Genomic DNA, 20,079 nt, shown 5'->3' on the forward strand with positions numbered 1-20,079 from the left:
TACCATCTAAAATAACCAACCGGGGAAAAGAAAGGGAATCGTCCTCATCACCACTTTCACCAGGAAATGGGCATAAAAGATTTGGAATTCTTCGTTCCTGAAATGAATGCTAGACTCGTGCCCTGCCCTGGGTTTATAGCAACTCTGCACAACAATAACTTAAAGGCAGAATGAGATGTAAAGTGCTTTTATAATGCAATATTAAAGGCGAGTTTTTTTGACGTGGCATGTCTTGAAATAAACATCAATGATATGTGACAAAGGATCATTCTTTATTTAAAAGAAGCTCTTGGGGGGAAGGAAACCTGGCTACTTTTCCTGTATTGTACTGTTCTTCACTGTGCAGAAATGGTTCATCTTGCTGCTTTTTCATTTTGGTTTGGGTTATTGTTTTTTTTTTTTTCCTTTGGTTCTTCATGCGACTTACGTTGGTGGTCATTTGCCTGTTTTCCACAAGCACATTTTTGCCTCAGATATAATCAAACCTCTACGTTTCCCCATAGTTACAAGCTTTAAGCACTGGATTTGCAAGGAGCTGGCTTAGTACACACGGGTTACAGCGGACGAGCCGCTCGGCTGCTTTTAATGGAAGCCGCTTGTGGGGAGCGGCCGCACGTCTGCGAGCAGGTTTGTTCAATGGGCCCTTACAACTTGCTCTAAAAAAAGGTCTAGAAAGGAGCGTGCCCGTGAGCTCCGCGTTCAGCGCAGCCCACTGGTTGCAGGAACGAGGACGAGTCGTCAGTTGTTTGGCATTTATCCCCCAGGAGGTCCCTGAGGTCTGCTCAGGACAGCCAGGTATGTTTAATGCATGTCCTTGCTGATAGACAGTGCTTAACGTGACTGCAGGACTCAATCCTGTCCTAATCCCAGTTTTCCAGAGAAAAGACACTTCCGAAGTAAGCACAGGAGCAACACAGTCTGATTTATTTTTCTTTTCACCATAATTCCTTGCACCCTCTGTCTATCAGGTTTTAGGTTTCAGTTTTATTTCCCTCCATCGACACAGCCAGTAGAACCATGGGAACAGACTTTTTTTTAACGATGATTTTGTAAACAGTGAAGGTTTCTGCTCTGTTTCTTTTCTCCTCCCCACTCTGGCTTGATCGTTGTACAGTACGTTATGCAGCTATTCCATTACTCACTTTTTGTCTTGATACAAGTAATTGGAGAAATTGTATAAGGGGAAAAAGGTTCCTTTTCTTCATGTTGGAATGTCACTGGTACCTCAGCTCTGTTTGATAATATGAAACAACGACGACGACGACAAAATCCTTAGCGCTTGAACTAAATAAATACCTGTCTCATTGGAAAGCTCTGGGTCTCTTCTCTAAGTACGTCCATCCGAAGGCAGGCTGGTGGGGGTGCAGGGTCAGGCTGCTGCTGCTCGCTCATGCTCTTCGCGTGTGAAGCGATGCTGGAAGCTTTTTTTAATGGCAGGAGTTAAGGCTTGGGGTGGCTGTTTTTGGAGGAAGGATGGTGGAGTTGTGTGCTTACTGTTCCCCGGTTCCGTGCGGTGGCCCAGCGGCTGTTCCAGCGGTGGGCGGGTGGTGTCGAGGATGGGCGCAGAGAGCATGTCCTCTGCCTGCTGCACTTGTGCCTTTCTGGTCCTTTCTGGCTCTCGCAATCCAGCAGTTTCCTCCGTTCCTTTTCGCAAAGGTGACTCGGGCCGCTGTGCGGCCTCCCCGCTGCCTGCTTCAGCCTCCCTGGGTGCCCGTTCTGCGATGCCGGGTGAGCGCGGGTGGACCAGCCCCACCACCTTCCTTGCGGAGGATCCTCCTTAAGCCTCCACCTTGCTGGAGACGGCAGATGAGGTCTGTGGGAACGGGGAGGTGAGTACCAGTACCAGATGCTCTTTGATGGAGTTATCCTTGTATTTCCCAAAGGAGACAAGGGGAATACGCTGGTTTGGCTCTGGCAGCCTAACCTCTGTCCGTTGTTGTTCTGTATTAAAAGGCCCGTCGATAAATTGGTTGTGAACTTTGACGAGCGAGGAACTGGAACGTAGTCTGGTAGCTGTGGAGCTGTGCTGAAATGAGCGATGGGGCGGCAGCCCTGCAGGGACAGGTCACTGGGGAAGGATTTTGTCCCTGGGGGGAGCTTCTGTTCCCTGGGCCTGAGCGTCTGAAAACAACAGGCTCGCCTCTCGGGAGTGGGCTTTAGGCTCGATCTGTTGGCAGGAGCTGAATTTGCACGAAGTGGGTGTTGTCTCCTGGGTAACACCCAAGGGCCACGGGCTCAGCCCCTCCTCGCTGCTCCCCTCGCTGGTGAACGACCCTGCCGCTGCCTGTAGCCGTGGGGCTCGCCCCACGTACTGGTGGCCCAGTTTCCCCACTCTGAAAGGGAGCTGGATTCATCTGCAGAGAAGGGGCTGCCGCCGAGCAAGGCGTGGGCTGGAGGCACCTGGTTGTTGCTGGTCCTGGCCGTTGCCCTGTGGCTGTGGCGGGTCAAGCCCTCTGCTCCCAGCCTGGCTGGTTTTTATTAGCTATAAAGTCAGATGGGGAGCGGCTGGCTCGGATGCTCCGTGCCTCATGCTGGTCTTTGCCGATGGCTTCTTTGTCTGCTCCGCCTTAGGGTCAGCCCTGATTCTGCTGGGCTGGAGATGCTGCAGCGTCTGCAGAGCTGCTGCAGCGGCTGACGCCATCCTCTCGCTGCACAGCGTCGCTTTTGCTTCCAGCGCCCAGTTCCTCAGCAAACTAGACAGAGGGCTCTCCCTGGTGCAGCAGCACCTTTTTCTATGCTGAGCATGAACCAGCCCCACCAGGAAGATAAATGGGGGTGGGGGGCGGTGGGCAGGCTGCTCCTTGCCGTGCTACCTGCAGCGTGGCTGCGGCAGAGGCTGCTGACGCTCCCGCAGCCAGGAAAGTGGCTGCAAACAGCGGCCCTCGGTGCTCAGCCTCCTCCGCCGCACCGTCACTGCCCCAGCTGGGGTTTCCAGGCTTGCTGGGCTCCGGTTTTCATCTGTTTGCAAAATTACCTATTCCCCCCCTCCCTCCAGCCACTTTACCCTTCCCCACCCTGCTCTGAGTGTGCGTCAAACACAGCTTTTTGTAAGGTATTTGGGATCTTGGAGCAGCTGAACATAACCGACTGCCCAGACTGGTGCCTGGCTCAGGCATGTCAGGAGTTAAACACCAGCTGAATCGCAGTGACAGGAGCAGCTCTGCCCTTTCCCTGGAGGATGAGGAGTAGGGCAGGGCTGAAGGCAGCTCGGGGTGGAAGCAGCTGGGTGATGCTTCTGCTGCCCCGTGGCTCTGCCCTGCTGCGTTCAGAGGGAGGACATGCTGCACGAGTGCTGTCTCAGAGCCCAGGCTCCCCGGCTTGCCACCTGTTTCTGAGGTTTTGGGTATAAATTAAAACCATTTTGAGTGCTCGCTGTCAGCCACCCGGAGAGTGCGTCTGGAACGAGGGTTGTATTAAAGGCTTGATTAAAATGACTGCTAATTAAAGCAGTGAAATCACTCTCTATCCCCCCCCTGCGCAGCCAGTCAGTCCATCGCAGCGCTGTGTGTCCTTGGATACAGGGTGTTGGAGGGATACGACGGTATTTATCGGTGCTCTGGGGCTGGTGCTGGACTTGGCACTGATCTTTCCCACGTGCATCCGAGCTCGGGAAGAGGGCATGGGTGGAAATTTGGGCTTGATCCTGACATTTGCCGAGGTGTAGCAGCCTGTGATGCGGCTGCTTTTTTTCCAGATAAGGAGGTTTTGGTCACAGCGAGGGCCAAGCGACCTCCAGCTGATTTTACGGCTGTGACATTCGGGGACTGATCTTACAAGGCTGTTTGTGGGCACGCTTGGACATAACCGCTCATGCCTGCTCCTTACTACGGACCCTGCCGCGTTAATCGTCGTCTCCGAGGGGTTTGGAGTTGTTCTGGGCTTTGGCCAGTGTTTGGTGGTTCAGCATCTCTCGTTGCAAGGAGAGAGGGGTCGTGGGAGTCTGCATTTGAGTTGGGAACTGAGTGGGTCAACCCTAATTTCTGTTTTTCTGCACTTACCGTCCCTCTGGTCCTGTGCAGTGTCGGTCCCAGTTGGCACCAAAAGCCCCCAGGAAGCCCTTCTGCGGGCGAAGGCCTGAGTGGAGCAGAAACCAAACCAGGTGGTTTTGTGGATGATGGTTTCTGTTGATTGTGCTTCCAAATTTATTTTTAACATATTTAATTGCTCCTTCGTTTAGCTTCCTAGCGAAGGGTCTGGCTGCCATCAGCTGCTCCCACCGACAGCGTGAAGACCCCAGGAACTGCTGCTGGAGGCGCGTGCTGGTCTGTTGCTGCCCTTCTCGGTGGCTTTGCTGGATCCCTTGGTGTCCCTGGGCTGTCAAGAGAGTGGCACAGCCCTGCTCGGCGGGAGAGAAGCAGGATCAGCCCCGGGATGTTGAGGTACTGCGGGGACAGGGAGCGAAGGGCTCTGTCTGAGCGGGAGAGAAGGAGCCTTGGCAGGTCAGTGGCTGGACGTGGCGTGGAAAGGAGTGCCACTCGCCAGGTCATGCTGCTCTTGAAGCATTTCTAGATGATTCCATCTCCAGACGTGTCTCACCCTTGGCTTGTGTGCCCTGTGCGGTGAATGCCTGCTGACAGCTCCTGGCCTGGTGCTGGTGCTTACCTGGGAAAACCTCCGGCCTTTTCCCAGATCTGCCAGCTCTCAGGATGGCTGAAGTCCCTGAGGAAAAAGGTTTTAGGGGATGTCCCCCTGCTTGGCCTGTCCCTACTCAGCCCAAACTGTCTTGCACCCACGGGTTATTATGCTGAGACTCGGGTGCTTTATTCCCACCGGAGCTGGGCTGGACCCAGGGAGCTCCGTGTCCCAGGCTGCTTCGTTAGCAGCCACGTACGCTGCTCCCGCTTCCCAGCGGCCGGGACGGCACCGGGGAGTCTCCATCGGTGCGAATTGTTGCTGGGTCAGCCCCTGGAGCTGAACCAGACTTGGGACTCGGTGGTGGGGACGGGAGGTGGGTGCCCTCCCCGGCTGGCCGCGATGCCCCGGCCCTCTGCCCTGTGCCCCTCGCTCCCAGCTGCGTGGAGGAAGGAGCTGTTGCTGCCAGCGCCCTGCTTTTGGGGCTGGGGGCAGGGACGACACCCTGCAAAGGGTCTTCTGGCCCGGCAGGGACAGGTTTGGGTGGAGGTGACGATGGGAAACAGGTTGGAAGGCGGGATGGCAGCCTCCTGCAGATGGGGACCAAGCGTTGTTCGGGCTCCGTGCAGCTCATTTCCCATCTGACGTCCAGCCTACAAACGTCCTGGGCTGCTTGTTTCCCTTCTCTGTCCAGAGCCTCCTTGCAGCAGGAATGACCGCGGGGGAATGGGGGGATCGGCGGCGGAAGAGAGCGCGTGGTGCGGCAGGAGGCGTGAAGGTGAGAGTGCGCCTGCGGGAAATGGGCTGGGAAATGGGCGAAGGCAGAAGGGACGAGGGGGCTTATGGAGCCGGATTCTTCTCCTCTCCACCCCTTGAAAGCCAGGGATTGTGTGCTGGGATTAACGCAGCCGTGGCGGGACCCTGGGGGAAAGCCTCAATCCCTGGCTTAGAAAATGCTGATCTTTTTTTTCGAAACGCAGGGGGCAGCCGCCCTCGGCTTCTCCGCAGGGTCCCCAGCCCCAGCGATGCTTTTAAGGCGGGGCTGGCAGGGCCTGTGCTGCGCGGATCCCTTCCCGGGCGCAGGCAGCTCGTCCCGCGGGGTCTGAATTTGGGATGCAGAGGATGGAGCTGCTCTGCCAGCATGTGGTTGTGGTTCTCCAGCACCGCGGCAGAGCCACGGCCAGCGGGATTTCTCAGGTGGCTTTTTCTTTTCTGCTTCTCTTCGGGGCCATGATGCCACGTTCAGAGGCTGCAAGTGGGACCCCCGAGACCCCACGGTGCCGGGGCCGTGTCTGGGCGCTGCGAGGTCTCCTTGAGCCCCGTTTTTGGAAGGAGCAGAGGGGGGTGTTGAACCTCCCAGCAGCCCGTCCCTCCCCGTGAGCTGCCCTCGGCGCTTCCACTGGAAAAGGGAGGGCAGAAAAGGGGTGCAGGAGGAGAGGGGGGAGCTGGTGACACCCGCACACAGCTCTTGAGAGGGACCCGAACCTTCCCACCGCTGGAGACCGCCAAGGCCGGACAGCCCCCCCCAACCCGCACTCACCCACAGGCTGGCTGTCATTTTTCGCTGCCTTTATTAGACTGCGGATAGCACGCTTTTCTTCTTTTCTTTTTTTTTTTTTTGTTTTCTTCTTCTTCAAAAATCAATGCAGCTGAGGGGAGCGGGTTTGCAGCAGCAGCGAGGCGAGGGAGGCCGGGGAGGATGAGGACAGTGGTTTGAGATGTCCCGATCCCCTCTCAGCTGTCAGAGTGAACCGATCTGGGCTCCAACAGCGAGAGCGGGCTGGGGCGCTGGCGTCACTGGTTTGGTTCTTTTTTTCTTTTTTTTTTTTTTTTTTTTTTTTAAATCTAGCTGTGGGTTTTATTTGTAATTCTTGAATTTGTTTCATATCGATGGGGATAAAATCTTGCCTCCAAGGGCGATGCTTGGCAGCTGTGCCTCTCCCCATTCCATCGACGGTTGCCTGGTGCTGCCCAACGCAAAGGTGAGCTGCTGCTTGTCCCCTGGCCTCAGGGTCACACAAAGGGACTGTGTGTGCTCCCCCTAAATCCCTGCTTATACAGCCCTGGGTCGGCTGCCAGAAAGGGTCCCTGGTCCCCAGGGAGATCTACCCTTGTCCCCAGGTGATTTCTTCCCCTTCCCAAAATTCAGAGTGAAACTCGAGATGCTCTGTGTCCCTCCCACAGTGACTGCTGCTTGGCTGGGGAAACCACGATATTCCCAGAGTTCTTCCCAGCCCAGTTCCCAGGGGAGGTTGCACCATTTCTCCAGCTTGGCCAAGCCCTGGGGGGGGGCGCGAGGCTGGAAAGGGGGTGAAAATCCAGCAAAGGTTTTCATCCCCCTTAACTGTGAACATAACCTGTCTCAAGCACCCCTGGGGTTGCCTCTCATGTCAGCACCTGCTCTAGTGCTGGCGCCTCCCCCTAAAAAAGTTGTTAAAAAGCAGCTCTGCGGTGGGCTTCACCTGGCCCAGCTGGGGCTGCAAAAATATTCAGCCACCTCCCCCCAGATAATTCCCCTTGCTCCAAAAAACAAGTGTTTCTGCAGCCAGCTCCCTGCAGAGCGGGGCTGGGGCACTGTGCCCTCCCGCCTGCCCACGGCCCAGGCAGCTCCCCAGGCCCTTTGCAGATGGGAATCGAATGCTGTGGGGTCTTGGCGGGGCGGGTTGGGGGGGGTCTCTGAAGCACGTGGGGGTTATTTAATGCAAAAGCTGGAGCTGGGAGGGGCTCTGGGGTGGGTTTGGGGCTGGATCTGTGTCCCCAGGGGGTAGGGGGCTGAGCAGGCTGGTTTCAGTAGGCTGAGGGTGGCTCATAGCAGGCACCAAGCCGGGGGCGAGATAAACTGGGCTGGGGAGGCAAAGGGGGCCACGTCAGGGGGCTGCGACCCGGCTTGGGGGGGGGGCACATCCTGCAGGAGGAGGGCAGGGCGCTGCTAAAACCAGCACGGCATCCACATGAAGGAGCCGAGGGCAGCGCCAGTGGCAGCCCCCGCCAGCAGCCCCAAGGCCATCTGGTCCCCGGAGACCCGGTAGGGATCCTCGCGCACGATGACGTGGGTCACCCCAGGAGCTGCAAGGCAAGAAGGGGGGTGAGCGGGGGGAGGTGATGAGGGGCTGCCATCCTCCTGGCACCCCCCCGCTGCCAGCAGCACCCCCAAGGGGTGGGATGGAGAGGGACCCCCAGCTTTGGCTGTCACCCGCATCCCCTGTGTAGCCATGGCTCCTTCCGCCGTCCCCTCCCCAGCCCCACCTTGAATGTGCCACCATGCACCGAGTTGGCCAGGGCTCAGCCCCGCGGCTCCGGGAGCCAGGCATCAATCCCCAGACCGCGAAACCATCCCTCAGGGGCTCCGTGTGCCAAGGGGGGCAGCCCACCCCCCCACCCCCCCCACCCCGGCCAAATTAAGCATCCCCCAGCTGGTAATAAGTCAAAGCATCAAACGAACATTGGGGAGGGATGGGGTGGATCAGGATGCGGCCACTGCCCCCGTGCTACCAACTGGGGCCACCCACCTCCATACTGGTGGCCGTAGTGACCGGAGCTGATGTAGGCGGTCTGGTGGGAGTCGAGGGGCACCGTCTGGTAGTAGTCGTCGTCGTAGGGGTCGTAGACGTGCACCTGGGAGCGGCAGGAGCATGGCGTGAGGCTGGTGTGCAGAGCGGGGCTGCACGCATGCGGCGGAGCCACGGTCCAGCCGGTGGGGCCGGGCCGGAGCGGCGCCGCAGTTTCCCCGTGTGTGGTGGGGGCCTGAATCCCGGGGTTCCCCTGCGCTGCTGAGAGGGGGGCCCGGAGCATCCAAAATGCCAGGGGCAGCCTCTGCTCAGGCACCCGCATTGCTTGGCTGCGCGTAGGTCACCCTGACTGCCCCTGTGCCCCTTAACTCTGCCCCTGTCACCTGAACTCTGCCCTATCACCTTGCCATGTCCCTGTCATCTTGTGTCCCCGTAACCCTATGTGTTGCCCCCATCACCTTAACCTTGGCGCCATTCCCCTTAACCATTTCCCAGTCACCTTAAATTTTGTCCTTGTCACCTTGGCTGTGTCCTGTCACCTTAACTCTGCCCCATCACCTTAACTCTGTCCCCATTTCCCTAACTGCATCCCTGCCACCTCAGCTGTGTCCTGTCACCTTAACTGTCACCATCCCCCTTAACCGTGTCCTGTCACCTTAACTCTGCCCCCATCACCTGAGCTGTGTCCCCTGTCACAGTAACTGTGTCCCCATCACCGTGCCTCTGCCAGTCACCTCTGCACAGGGTCACCCTTGACTGCCACCTTCCCTTGGTGGCACCACGAGCAGGCTGCTGTGTCACTAACGTTTCTTCACCCTCTCTGGCTCCAGGGGCTTTCCTCTCTGTGCCCGATGGGCACAGGGTCTCAGGGGCCACCCCGTGCTCAGCATCAGCCCTGGTGGGGGGCGCCGGGGGTTGGTGTCACCCCCACCCTGCCCAAAGCCCGTGCCTGGATGGTGCCCCTGCTTGGGGGGATGGAGCCTCACCGGGGTGGATTTAGCCTCCAGCACAGCCATCTTCCAAGCGCTGCAAACAAAACAGAGGGACCCGTTTTTGGGGGGTGCTGAGGGGCAGTAATTGCTTGGCACACACAGCCCCCCAACCCCCCCGGTGACCTGGATGAGGCCGTGGCACTGGCGTGAATCTTAATTCCCTGTTAGCCCAGCACTGGGCTAACAGGTGGGGATGGGAAGGTGCCAGGAGGTACCCCGCGCCGCAGGGATGGGCACAGGGGCTACATGCTGTCCCTGGGAATGGCCCCGGCTAAAACAATTTGCTGCCGGCAGGAAAGTTACATCTAAACTGGGGGGAAAAGGGGGTAGCGGATGAATTTTCACACAACTAGGGTCAAGCTCAGTTGATCAAGCTTGACTTGGCCCAGCTGAATGATCCCTCTGTCTAAGATCAGCTGACGGTTTCCCACTTCTTTTTTTTAATAAATGTCTTAAACTTTTATTTAAAAGTTCAGGTTTTATAAAAATAGAATTCTTAATTGTTACAGAAATAAATAGAAGGGGAGTAGTGCTAGAAGTGGGTGTTTCTTCCTGCCTGGCATGGCCTTAAGCCAGTAGGGACTTCATTTTCACGCTATTCATTGCCAAATACTGATTAAAACCCTTCCCCAGTGATCCTCGGTCAGCCCAAGAGGCGATTTCTCATCCATCAGGGAAACCCACCCTGCAGGAGGCCAACTGTTTAAACATCGCTGCTTTTGGCTTGGAATTACTCAGCAGGAAACCCGAGTCTCCACCTGCACCTATCGCCCTGCAAGCAAACATGGGTGTTTGAGAAACAGAGGGGCTTGTGTGGGATTTTAGCCACGGGTGGGACGCAGGGCAAGTGGGACAGGGCTCTCGCGTGGCCAAGGCCCTTTCCAGGCTCAGATAATTCGGATGAAAAAGCTGCTGAGGGGATTTCAGTGCTGCCGCGGTGGGATTTCAGCTTACACGGCGTCATCCTCGCTCTCGGCGCACAGTGTCGTCTTGGAGCCGTCCCGCAGCACGACGGTCAGCAAGCAGTCACGGCTCTTCCCCTCGGGTGGCTGCACATCTGGAAATGGAAGGGACAGGATCCAGCCTCAGCAAAGGAGGTGCCCCAGAGACCCTTCCCATCTGTCCACAGACCCTCTCAGGGAGAGGGGCAGCCTCCAGATTACCCCCAGCACAAGCAGCCCCCACCATGTGCTGCTAATGGGTGCGATGGTTAAAAAACTGGGACGCTGTGCTCACGATTTGCGTTTAATTTTGGCTCAGTCTCAACTTGTGAGACCCAGTCGGGATCTCAAAGGTTAAAAGCCAACACAAGCAAAGAGCTGGCGAGCAGAAACTTCCACCCCCACGGTAGAAAGTGGAAGGGCAGAAAATCGCCGATCAGGCCACCAGGCCGAGCTATGTTTGCTTTAATTTGCCAGCTTGCAGCAGGCACCCACGTTTTGTAGAAACGTGAGATGCTGCTGGAGCTAGATCATGAGCTTGAGCAAGAACAAAATCTTAAACCCAAAAGGCTCATGTATCTTCCCCCCCTTCTCGACGCTCGGCAGGACCCTCCAGTGCGCATGAACCTTTGGGTTTGTGCTCCCACCGCGGCATCCCAGCTTCACCACCACCGCTCGCAGCCCAAGAAAGGCGCATTGTGCGGTGGCCGTGGGCTGCCGGGGCCACACCAAGCTCCTGCTTTGTTCTCCTTGTTTGTGCGAGACGGCAAGGGATGAGTCAGGGCTGTGGGATCGTGTTTTGAACAAGCACAAACCAGGAGGAGAGTTTCTCCTCCTTTCCCTGTGGAAAAGCAACAGAAGATGCAATGTGCACCTCATGGGGGACGGCCTGGCTGGCTGGGAGCTAGAAAGGGGTGAATTCGCTTGGGTTATTTTTGGGGTACCTTAGACGTGCACAAGCAGAACATCATTTTAAAGGGTTACGGCTACGCGGAGAGCCCGGCGCGGGTTGGGGTTGGGGACATGGGGCTTGAGGACGTGGCGCTTTGCTCACCTCTGCACTCACGGCCAGTCCTCACGTCCCGGCAGCTGTATTTGACGTGGATCCGGCCATCCATGTCACGCTGCGTCTCGTCGTGGTAGTAAACCAAGCTGCCATCCAGGTAGAGGACAAACCAGTTTCTCTTCCAGCGGCGCAGGATGGAGCCTGTCGGGATGGGGAGGAGGTAGAGGACCCCAGGAAGCCCACGGGGACATGCCCAGCATGCTCACGAGACCCAATGCCATCCCCCAAATTTGCAGCCAGATCCCACTGCCCCTTGCAAGAACCGCTGCGTCCTGCAGGGCACCTGTGCCTGGCACGGGATCCAGGGCAGCATGACCAGGTGGCTTTAAATTAAGAAGGGCTGCCAAAAAAGCCATCAGGGCATGTTGCTGCTGCCCCGCCGTGCATGTGGGACCAGATCCAGTCCCGGACGTGGAGCCACGCATCTGTTTTCATGGCAGACGTTCCCTTTCTCCTCTTACATAAATCTGTGAGCGGCTGAGCCGTGATTTCCTCTCCACCGTGGATTAACTGCCCAGGTTGGGGCCCATCCCCCCAACGCCTTCTCCTGGCATCCTGTAGCCAAAATCTCTCCAGGTTTATTTTTGGGGGGACTTCCAACCTGGAAAGCTCGGGGGTCACACTTACTCTGCCGCCAAAGCCAACCACTCTTCACCAGCGCCATGGCTGCAGGAGGGTTTTCCGGACCTGCTGGCGTGGGAAAAATAATGGGAGTTAAAACAGGAGCTCCCACCTCGCCTGCGGCTTCTCCCCCAGGTTCCCACCTCCCTGCACTCCAGGGAGTGAAGTCGGTTGGACATTCACCCTTGTTGCCCCTTTTTTTATAGGGGGGATGAGCCACGCACATGGGTTAATCGGGGTTAGACAGACGTGGGATTTCATCATCTGAGAAACATGGCAAAGGCAGGGAGGAGGAACACCAGCCACCTTTCTTTCTGCCTTTAATCTCATTGGGATTTAGGGATTATCATCCCATGGAGGTAAATTGAGAAATCCGGGCCACGTATGAAAACAGGCAGTAACTCCCCACAGCCCCAGTAACTTTCCATGGCAGACGGCAGCCACACTTATTTTCTGTGCCTGGATGGAAATGAGTCCTTAATAAGGCCATGAAGTCATCGCTCCCCAGGTCCCCAGGCAAAGCCAACACCCCAGGGCCAGGCAGGAGTGGTGCCACAGCCCCCCCTTCCACCCCTCAGCCACGGACCCCAGCACCCCAGTGATGGGGACTCAGCACCCCAGGATGGTTTCCAGGACCACCTGGTTGCATCCCCCCCTGGTCCAGGGGCAGGCCAAGGCAGACACCCCCCCGGCAGCTCTGTGCCTCAGTACCTATGGTACCCAGTGCCTGGATCTCCAGGTATCCACATTCCCCCTGGAGTCCGAGGCCCCGCTGTCTGCATCCCCCTGGTACCCACATCTCCCTGAAATCACAGCCCCTGGGTCCCTACGGCCCTTGGTACCCTCCCCCTCCCATACCCTCACCCCCCTGGCACCCTCCCCTACCCTGGTGCCCCATCCCTCAGTACTCACAGCTCTGTGGCACCTTTATCCCCCTGTATTTGCAGCCCCCTGGTACCCATATCTGGTGCCCTCGTCCCCCATCCCCTGGTGCCCCCATCCCCTGGCATCTCCCCGTAGCCGTATTTTGGGGCGCTCCCTTTCTGCATCCTTCTGGTACCCACATCCTTCAGTACTGGCATCCCCTGGGACCCCGGCTCTCCACAACCCCCGTCTCTGCTACCCCCATCCCCGGTACCCCATCCCCCGGGGGTCGCGCCTCCCCCCAGCCCGGAGCCCCCCGGAGCCGCCCCGCGCCCCCCTCACCGGGCGGAGGCGGCGCGGCGGGTCCCCGTCGCTGCCCGTTGCTGCCCGTTGCTGCCCGCCCGCGCTGCCCGCCGGGAGCTGTAGGCAGGTACCGGCAGGGGCGGGCGGGGCCGCGCCGGCGGCTCCGGGCGCTCGGAGCATCCTGGAAGTACCGGCCCGGCGGAAAATGTCACCTTTTAGCGATTCATCCCCCCAAACGCCGCTGCCCGCTGCCTGCGCGGCCGCGGGGCTGGTGCCGCCGGCGGTGCCCGTGGTTGCTTCAGCCGTGACCCACCGAGGAGGGATCCAGCACCTCCAAGCCCCACTTTCTCCCCAGAGCTCCCCTTTTCCTCCGGAGACGGAGCAGCCGCACGGTCGGGAGAGGCTGGGCGATCGAGGGGTTCCGGAGTGGGACAACGGGGACCGTACGTACGTAACCCGTGCGCGGGTGGCAGCAGTGTGGGTGCCCTCGGGATGGCTCAGCCCAAGCGGGAGCCACAAAGCTAAGCCTAGGGCAGCGAGGGGTGCCCGGGGGTCTCCTGCCTCACACAGAGGTGAGACCGGAGCTGGGCACTGGCCCATGAGATGCTTGGGGGATGCAGGACCCTCCTCCAATGCTGGGAATGGGTCTGAGGGAGCGTTTAGTATCACAATAGGATCTTGCTGGAGCCAGCGCCAGGGGCACACCACTGGCAGGAGCATAAACTGGGAGCAACCCCGATTTTAAGTACCTAAGTGCTCGTCTAACTTGGATTTCCAAGTGGAGCAAGTTATCCTCTGGGTTAAAATCGAGGTGTGACTTGGCTCCTGCTGGAGTTCAGAGCAAAACTATCCTCAGCTCTGGAGACAGGCAGGCACGAGTCACAGGTGCCCAAAGGCTGCAGGGTTGGAAAAGCTGCTGGACATCGTTGTTGCTGCACATTACTGGACCCCTTCACCCTGCTCGAGACAGCTGAGGCTTTGCAAACCTGTTGGGAAAAGAAAAAAATAAGGAGGTTAGGAGTGAAGGAGAGCCTGGGATGCATCCCTGTGCCCGGCCAGCAGCTGGCAAAGGCACGGTCCCCGGCCCCCAGGCAGGTTTGGAAAGTGCAGACTGGGGAACTGCAGGGAACCCCTCTTACCCACTCCTTCCCTAAAAGAAGGAATGGCTATATATTTTATATCTCTCTCTCCATACACATATGTAGGGCATGCCCAGGAGAATGTGCAGGCATTAGCCGTAGCAGGCAGGCAGGAATTGCATGCGGGCAGGGATGCGTTTCCATCGAGACAAGCCTGCAGTGGCAGCCCAAGCGCCTCTTCCAAAGTCTTTTTTTGCCACCCGGGGAAGGAAACACGGCACATTTCCTGTGGCTCCCCGCGCACACTGGAAACAGGCCCAAGACAATTCAGTGAGCGCAATCCCTGGCAGCTGGCTGGCATTATGTGGCTTAAAATACAGGTCAGGTTATATATAGTTAAGGCTAGGCTGATGACAAAGGTGTTTATTAAGAATATGCCAGCCCTTAATACAAAAAACCCCGCATCTATTCCAGCAGGTTTTTCAATGCAAAACCCCTTTCCCCTTCCCTCCCTCCAGCACTGGCTTTGCTGTGGTGAACAGCAGAAGGAATTAGATTAATCCAGCAGCATGCAGATTAATTATAAAGGAGTTAAATTGCAATTACCCCATCGGCTGGGGCACGCTCGTGCAGCCTTGCGCATCCCTCCATGCTGGTTATCGGGCTGCAAAACATCCTGGTCACGCTAAATATTTAGAGATGCACGCTGAGAAATCAAGGTCCAGGCCAGATACTTTGTTCTGCAATGACTTAATAAAAAAGTTCCCTTAGGAAGGGACTTGGGCTGAAATGTGGATTTATTCTGGGCCATCCACTGGTATCGGGCTGCCGCTCTATAGGTAGATGTTATGCCACAGTTTGGTATAAATTGTTCTCCAAGCTTTTCTGCCACGTTATTGTGAGCTCTGCCACAGGACTGGAATAATTTGTCTCCTTGACAGCAAAAGGACACACCGCCAAGTGAAATAAATAGATGCTCTATTTAAAATGGCAGCAGATTTTCATGGGGTTGAAAATCTATAGCACCGCACTAATGGGTTCTGCTTGGCTGCAGCCCCTGGTCAGCTGGCAGATAAGACATCAAGTTTATTCCAAGAAGGAGAGGAGGGAAACAACAACAACAACTACAAAGAAAAAGAACAGGAATAAAGCCTCCAGGGAGCAAACATCAACACAACCCACACGTTTGTGATGGACAGGCTGAAAAGGCAGGCGTTGGAGACTGCAAACCACACGTGGTACCATTAAAAATGTCGCCAAATCGCTCTGCTTTCCACTGGGGAAGAAAATTATGCTGGCGCAGGATTTGGGGGGCCTGGTTTATTTATTTTTTGAGAACTGGGGTTTGGTGGCCGTTTTTTTCCAGTTATTTGGGGTAAGTTTGGGGCACGCTGGGTGAAAATAGTGAGCTGAGGAGCCAGGAATTTATTTTCAGCTGGCAAAGCTGCGCAGGTGGAAGAAGGGAGAGGATGCAACATGGGAACAGACTTGGCTCTTGGCTCAGGGTAGCCAAATCACGGATTTCCCCTTGTTTTCCGTTGCAGTTGGGTGTTGCTTAGTAGAAGAGATGGACTTTGAAACTGCCAGTTTGTCTTTTGTCCAGCTGGGCTCCATCCATGCCTCACCTGGGTGGTTGTTACAGCAAGAAGCTGCTACAGAGCGCTGGCTCGGTGCTGGTGGAGATGTCCCCCATCCCAGCCAAAGCCTTGGGGTTGGGATATGAAACAAAGGATTTTTGAAACTTTTCCCATGTCTCACATGATGTAGGAAAACAGAACCTCCCCGGTGGATCTCCCCTGTCTCCTCCTGCTCTGGGGGTTCGGATATGCTACCCCCATGCTGGAACCCAGGTGAGGTCACCCCAACATTTGCTCTTTCTTTTACTAACACACATCTGCCGTTGGGACAAGTCAGTACCTTTCTTCCAGGGGGGATAACCCCTGCCCCCCCGGGGGCTGTTAAAGAGCCCCCAGATCCTACTGGAGGCTCCAACACTGGGCGTCACTGTGGCTGAGCATGTCCCATCAGCGCTGCCAGCATCCTCCGCCCTGCGGAAGAAACATGCAAGGAGAAATTTTTCCTTTGACATTATTTTCACAACACCGCCCACCCCATGCCAGCATGTCCAAGGGGTGAGAAACTGAAGCAAGCAGCCTGGGGTATGATGACCCCTGCTCTGCCCCGGGGACAGCCCCATCCCAATTCCCTGATTCCCTAGGGGGGTGCTCGAGATCAGTTGCTTGGGAAACAAAATTGCTGGTGTGATTCTTCACAAAAAAGCAAAATACTTCAAACAGCAATTAATGTTCTGAGGGACTGGGGAGGAGATGTGGGTGTTGGTGTCAGCCCTGGGGGAAAGACCCATAGGAATTCTCTGTCTCCCAGACACCAGGACTTTCCCAAAATACTCCTTTCCCACCCTAAAACTAGGGCACTGAGCTGCTGTGATGCACCTTGCACCCACCTTGTAGCTGTGTGCACCAGCCAGTGCTGCCAATCCCTCCTAAAAGGGCAGTGATCATCCTCTGGGCCCTGGTGCAGCCACCCCTCGAGCCCTGGGCTCAGCGTTGGGCCCCTCACCCCCAGGCAGACCCGGAGGGGCTGGAGCGTGTCCAGAGCCGGGCAGGGGCTGGGGAAGGGGCTGCGGCACAGCTCTGGGGGGGGGGGGGGGCGGGGGGAGCTGGGGGGGCTCAGCCCGGAGAAAAGGGGGCTCAGGGGGGCCCTTCTGGCTCCCTACAGCTGCCTGGCAGGAGGCTGCAGCGAGGGGGGTCGGTCTCTGCTCCCAAGGAACCAGCGGCAGGACAGGAGGGAACGGCCTCCAGCCGCACCAGGGGAGGTTCAGGGTGGGCACTGGGAGAAATGTCTTCCCCGACAGGGTGGCCAAGCACTGGCACAGGCTGCCCCGGGACGTGGTGCAGGAACCATCCCTGGAGGTGATCAGAAGACATGTGGATGTGGCACTTGGGGACATGGTTCAGTGGTGGCCTTGGTGGCGCTGGGTTAATGCTTGGACTTGATGATGTTAAAGGTCTTTCCCAACCTAAGTGATGCTGGTAATTCTAAAAGGTTTAATGTCAATTTTTCACATCCATTCCTACATGAAAAATTAAAGCACTCATTTGCCTTGCTGGAGAAGGGCCCTTCCTCTCAGGGCCACAGGGGGCCAAAGCTGCTGCCTTCCCCAAATATTGCAGGGGTGGCTGCGCCCCAGAATGTGGAGGAAGGGGTTTTGCAGGGGAGAGGGGAAGCAAGGAGCAGGCTGGGGTCTGTGCCCGCTGCTGCCAGCATTGCCGAGGGGGAGAGGGGGAGTGTGGGGGGGGTTGAGGTGGGGGGCATGCAGCTGTTAGCGGGGAGAGGGGCGAGAGGTGTGAGGAGACGGGACGGGGCAAAGTCAGGCCGCGGCAGGAGGAGGAGGGGGAGGAGGCGGGGGTGCAAGGCCGGGCGCCCAGGCTCTCCCCTCCCTTCCCTCCACTGGCCTCACTGCTGGCAGCCCGCGGCCTTGCTCTCGCCGGACGGCCAGGGGAGCGTCTGCTGGGGCCGGGGCCTGGCCCCCGGTGTCCCGCCGATCCCCACCTTGCACGGCCCGGTGGGGACCCCGGCTGCGGCCTGCTCCCTCCCCTCAGGCCGCGCTGACGACAGCTCCCGGCATGCCCCGCGGCCGCACTACAGCTCCCGGCATGCCCCGCGGCCGCACTACAGCTCCCGGCATGCCCCGCGGCCGCGCCTCGCTGAGCCCGCCGCCGCACTACAGCTCCCGGCATGCCCCTCGGCCGGCACTACAGCTTCCAGCGTGCCCCGCGCCCACCGGGGCCCAGTCTCCCTCCCCGCCCGCCCCCGCGGACTATATTATCCAGCATGCCCCGCGGCGGCCCACCAGGGCCGTGCCGTGGCGGGGGCGCGCGGCGCATGCTGGGAGCGGTAGTCCTCGCTTCACTGTAACGGTCCCGCTGGTGGTACTCCCCCCCCCCCACCCCTCCCCAACCCCGCCACCCCCCCCGCCCGCCGCCGCCGCCGCCCCCTCCCCCACCGGCTGGCGGCTGCGGGCAGAGGCAGGAGCCGCGGAGCAGGCAGCGGGAGGAGGGGGAGCGCGCTGCCGCTGCCGCCGCACCGGCAGAGGGGACGCCGCCGCCGTCGCCGCCGCTTGAGCAGCCGCAGGTGAGGGGGGGGCGGGAAAACCCCCTTAGGGGCGACCGGTAGTGGCGGGGGGGCTGCGGGCGCGGGCCGGTGGGTGACAGCGGCCGGGGGGGCGGCGTGAGGGGAGCGGGGAGGGGGGGTCACTGTGAGCCCCCCCGCTAGGGGACAGGCCCGGGGGCGGCGGGCGGGGGATCCTCTCCGCTTTGCGTGGCGCCCGCGGGGGCCGGGGTCGCGCGTGGGAAGAGGAGACCACCGCCCTGGGGAGGGGTTGGTCCGGCCCCCGCCGCTGCCCCGTGTGTGTGTGTGACCCCCCCCGGCGGGGTCTGCCGCCAGCCACGGGGGGCGGCTGGGGTCGGGTGGGGGGCGGCCCCGCTTCCCCTCAGCGGCCGCCTGGGGGGGCCCGGCCGCCCCCCCGCCGGGTCCGAGCCAAGTTTCCCCTCCGCTCCGCGTGGGAAGAGGGGTGGGAATCGCCGGGATCACGCGTGGTTTATTTTTTTCCCTTTTCCCTCCTGCGTGCCGGTCCCCCAGCCCTGAGGGGATGTCGGGGGCTCCGGGGGTGGGGGTGCCGCCGGGGGTGGGGGTGCCCGTCCCTCAGCCATGAGGGGATGCCGAGGGGGGGTGCGGGTGGGGGTGTCCTTCCCTCAGCCCTGAGGGGATGCCGGGGGTGGGGGTGCCGCAGGGGTGTGGGGGGCGCCCGTCCCTCAGCCCTGAGGGGATGCCGGGGGGTGCGGGTGGGGGGTGCTGCCCGGGGGTGCCCGTCCCCCAGCCCTGAGGGGATGCCGGGGGGGGGGTGCGGGTGGCGGTGCCCGTCCCCCAGCCCTGAGGGGATGCCGGAGGGGTGCCGGAGGTGCCTGTCCGCCAGCCCCGAGGGGATGCCGGAGGGGTGCCGGAGGTGCCTGTCCCCCAGCCCTGAGGGGATGCCGGGGGTGGGGGTGCCGCCCGGGGTGGGGGTGAGGTGGGGGTACGCTTCGCCGCGTACCCACGGAAAATGCCGGGAGGGGCACGTGGGGACGGCGGCGGCGGGAGCGGCGCCCGGGAACACGGAACGAGCCCGGCGGCAACTTTCTGGGATGGGGAAGGGCGAGGGGCGGCGCCCCCCGTCCCGCTCCCCTTCCCCTGCGGGGGCTCGGCGTGGGCCGGGGTCGCTGAGGAGGGGGACGGCGGCGGGCAGCAGCTGTAGCTTGAGAGCCGAGAGCGCGAGGTTGTGAAACGTAAGGCGGTGTTATTTTTTTGTCCTTATAAGATAGTATATTCTATTCGTTTTTATGAAAGGGGTGATTATTTTATTATTATTATTATTTGTGATGATTGCTTGGAGACTTTGTTATGGGTATCGTGGTTTCTCAGGGCGATGAAGTCCATCACTGTATCGTGGGTTAATAACGCTAAAAAGGTGCTTAGCTTCAGACGCCTCACAGCAAGCAGAGGAGCCTGGAAGTATGGAAATGAAATAAATATTCGTTACCAAAAAAAGGTTTTGTACTGTGTTGGATTTTGAGGAGATTTTTTTTTTTCTTCCTCTTTTCTTTCCCCCTGCACATCATGATGAGAAGCTTTCAGGTTATGGCTTGTATTTTCATAGACAGAATTTCATTCAAAAGGCTTTCATTTAGTGCTGAATACTGTCAAATGTAGAAAAATGAGCAGGTTGAGGTTTTTTGTTCCCCCCCGCTCCCCCCCCCCCCCCCCCCCCCCCCCCTTCTGGACAAAGGCATGTTGTTTTTAACCAGAAAGAAACTCCAAGTGATTCTATTTATGTTTTAACCAAAATATGATTTAAGATGCAGTGGTGTGTTTATTCTTGCTGTTAAATAGCGATGGAGGAAGCTAGAGCTCTTTTTCTTTTTTGAAGGAATGTGAATGATGGAAACATCTTTAGGGAAATATTTTGCTGGACTTGATTGCATCAACCACTTTATTTCGTGAAATGTTAACTGTGAAGTGGTTGTTGATTAGAACTCAAATTGAGGAGCTATGTTGAGCAATGTAAAGAAAAAG

The 20,079-nt window shown here is 58.4% G+C and overlaps 2 protein-coding genes across 20 annotated transcripts in view; one reads left to right on the forward strand and one right to left on the reverse strand.

Moving 5' to 3' along the window:
- Positions 1-6,165: 6,165 nt before the first annotated feature.
- Positions 6,166-13,027, reverse strand: PLEKHB1 (pleckstrin homology domain containing B1). 3 transcript variants are annotated; one of them, XM_056327661.1, is made up of 7 exons: positions 12,908-13,027; positions 11,708-11,770; positions 11,069-11,221; positions 10,028-10,130; positions 9,068-9,107; positions 8,082-8,187; positions 6,166-7,638 (listed from the first exon to the last, which is right to left on the reverse strand). In XM_056327661.1, the coding sequence occupies exons 2-7, from the start codon at positions 11,742-11,744 to the stop codon at positions 7,502-7,504; spliced, it is 576 nt and encodes a 191-aa protein (XP_056183636.1). In that variant the 5' UTR covers positions 11,745-11,770; positions 12,908-13,027; the 3' UTR covers positions 6,166-7,501. The 3 variants fall into 3 exon arrangements, with proteins under 3 accessions (XP_056183636.1, XP_056183637.1, XP_056183635.1); XM_056327662.1 differs by having other exon boundaries at positions 11,708-11,767; positions 12,908-13,016; XM_056327660.1 differs by lacking the exon at positions 12,908-13,027 and adding an exon at positions 12,614-12,773.
- Positions 13,028-17,925: 4,898 nt separating this feature from the next.
- The window catches only part of FAM168A (family with sequence similarity 168 member A), a 223,302-nt gene continuing 221,148 nt past the window's right edge, over positions 17,926-20,079 (forward strand). For 14 of the 17 annotated variants that reach the window (XR_008820123.1, XR_008820124.1, XR_008820118.1 and 11 more), the window contains exon 1: positions 17,947-18,102. The gene's annotated coding sequence lies outside the window, so the exon portion shown is untranslated. Of the gene's footprint in view, positions 18,103-20,079 lie in introns of all 17 variants that reach the window. The other 3 variants (XM_056328031.1, XM_056328028.1, XM_056328029.1) reach the window with 3 other exon arrangements.

The sequence above is a fragment of the Falco biarmicus genome, chromosome 2, assembly GCF_023638135.1.
Source record: "Falco biarmicus isolate bFalBia1 chromosome 2, bFalBia1.pri, whole genome shotgun sequence".
Taxonomy (NCBI): domain Eukaryota; kingdom Metazoa; phylum Chordata; class Aves; order Falconiformes; family Falconidae; genus Falco; species Falco biarmicus.

Bases quoted from the DNA above. Each gene is read 5' to 3' on its own strand.
- PLEKHB1 (XM_056327660.1), bottom strand. From the start codon at position 12,767: ATGTGGGTACCAGAAGGATGCAGAAAGGGAGCGCCCCAAAATACGGCT. The intron at 8,188-9,067 runs GTGAGGCTCCAT...TGCCGCTCCCAG, and splicing joins TGGAGGCTAAATCCACCCCG to GTGCACGTCTACGACCCCTA. The intron at 7,639-8,081 runs GTGGGTGGCCCC...CTTGCCTTGCAG, and splicing joins CTACGGCCACCAGTATGGAG to CTCCTGGGGTGACCCACGTC.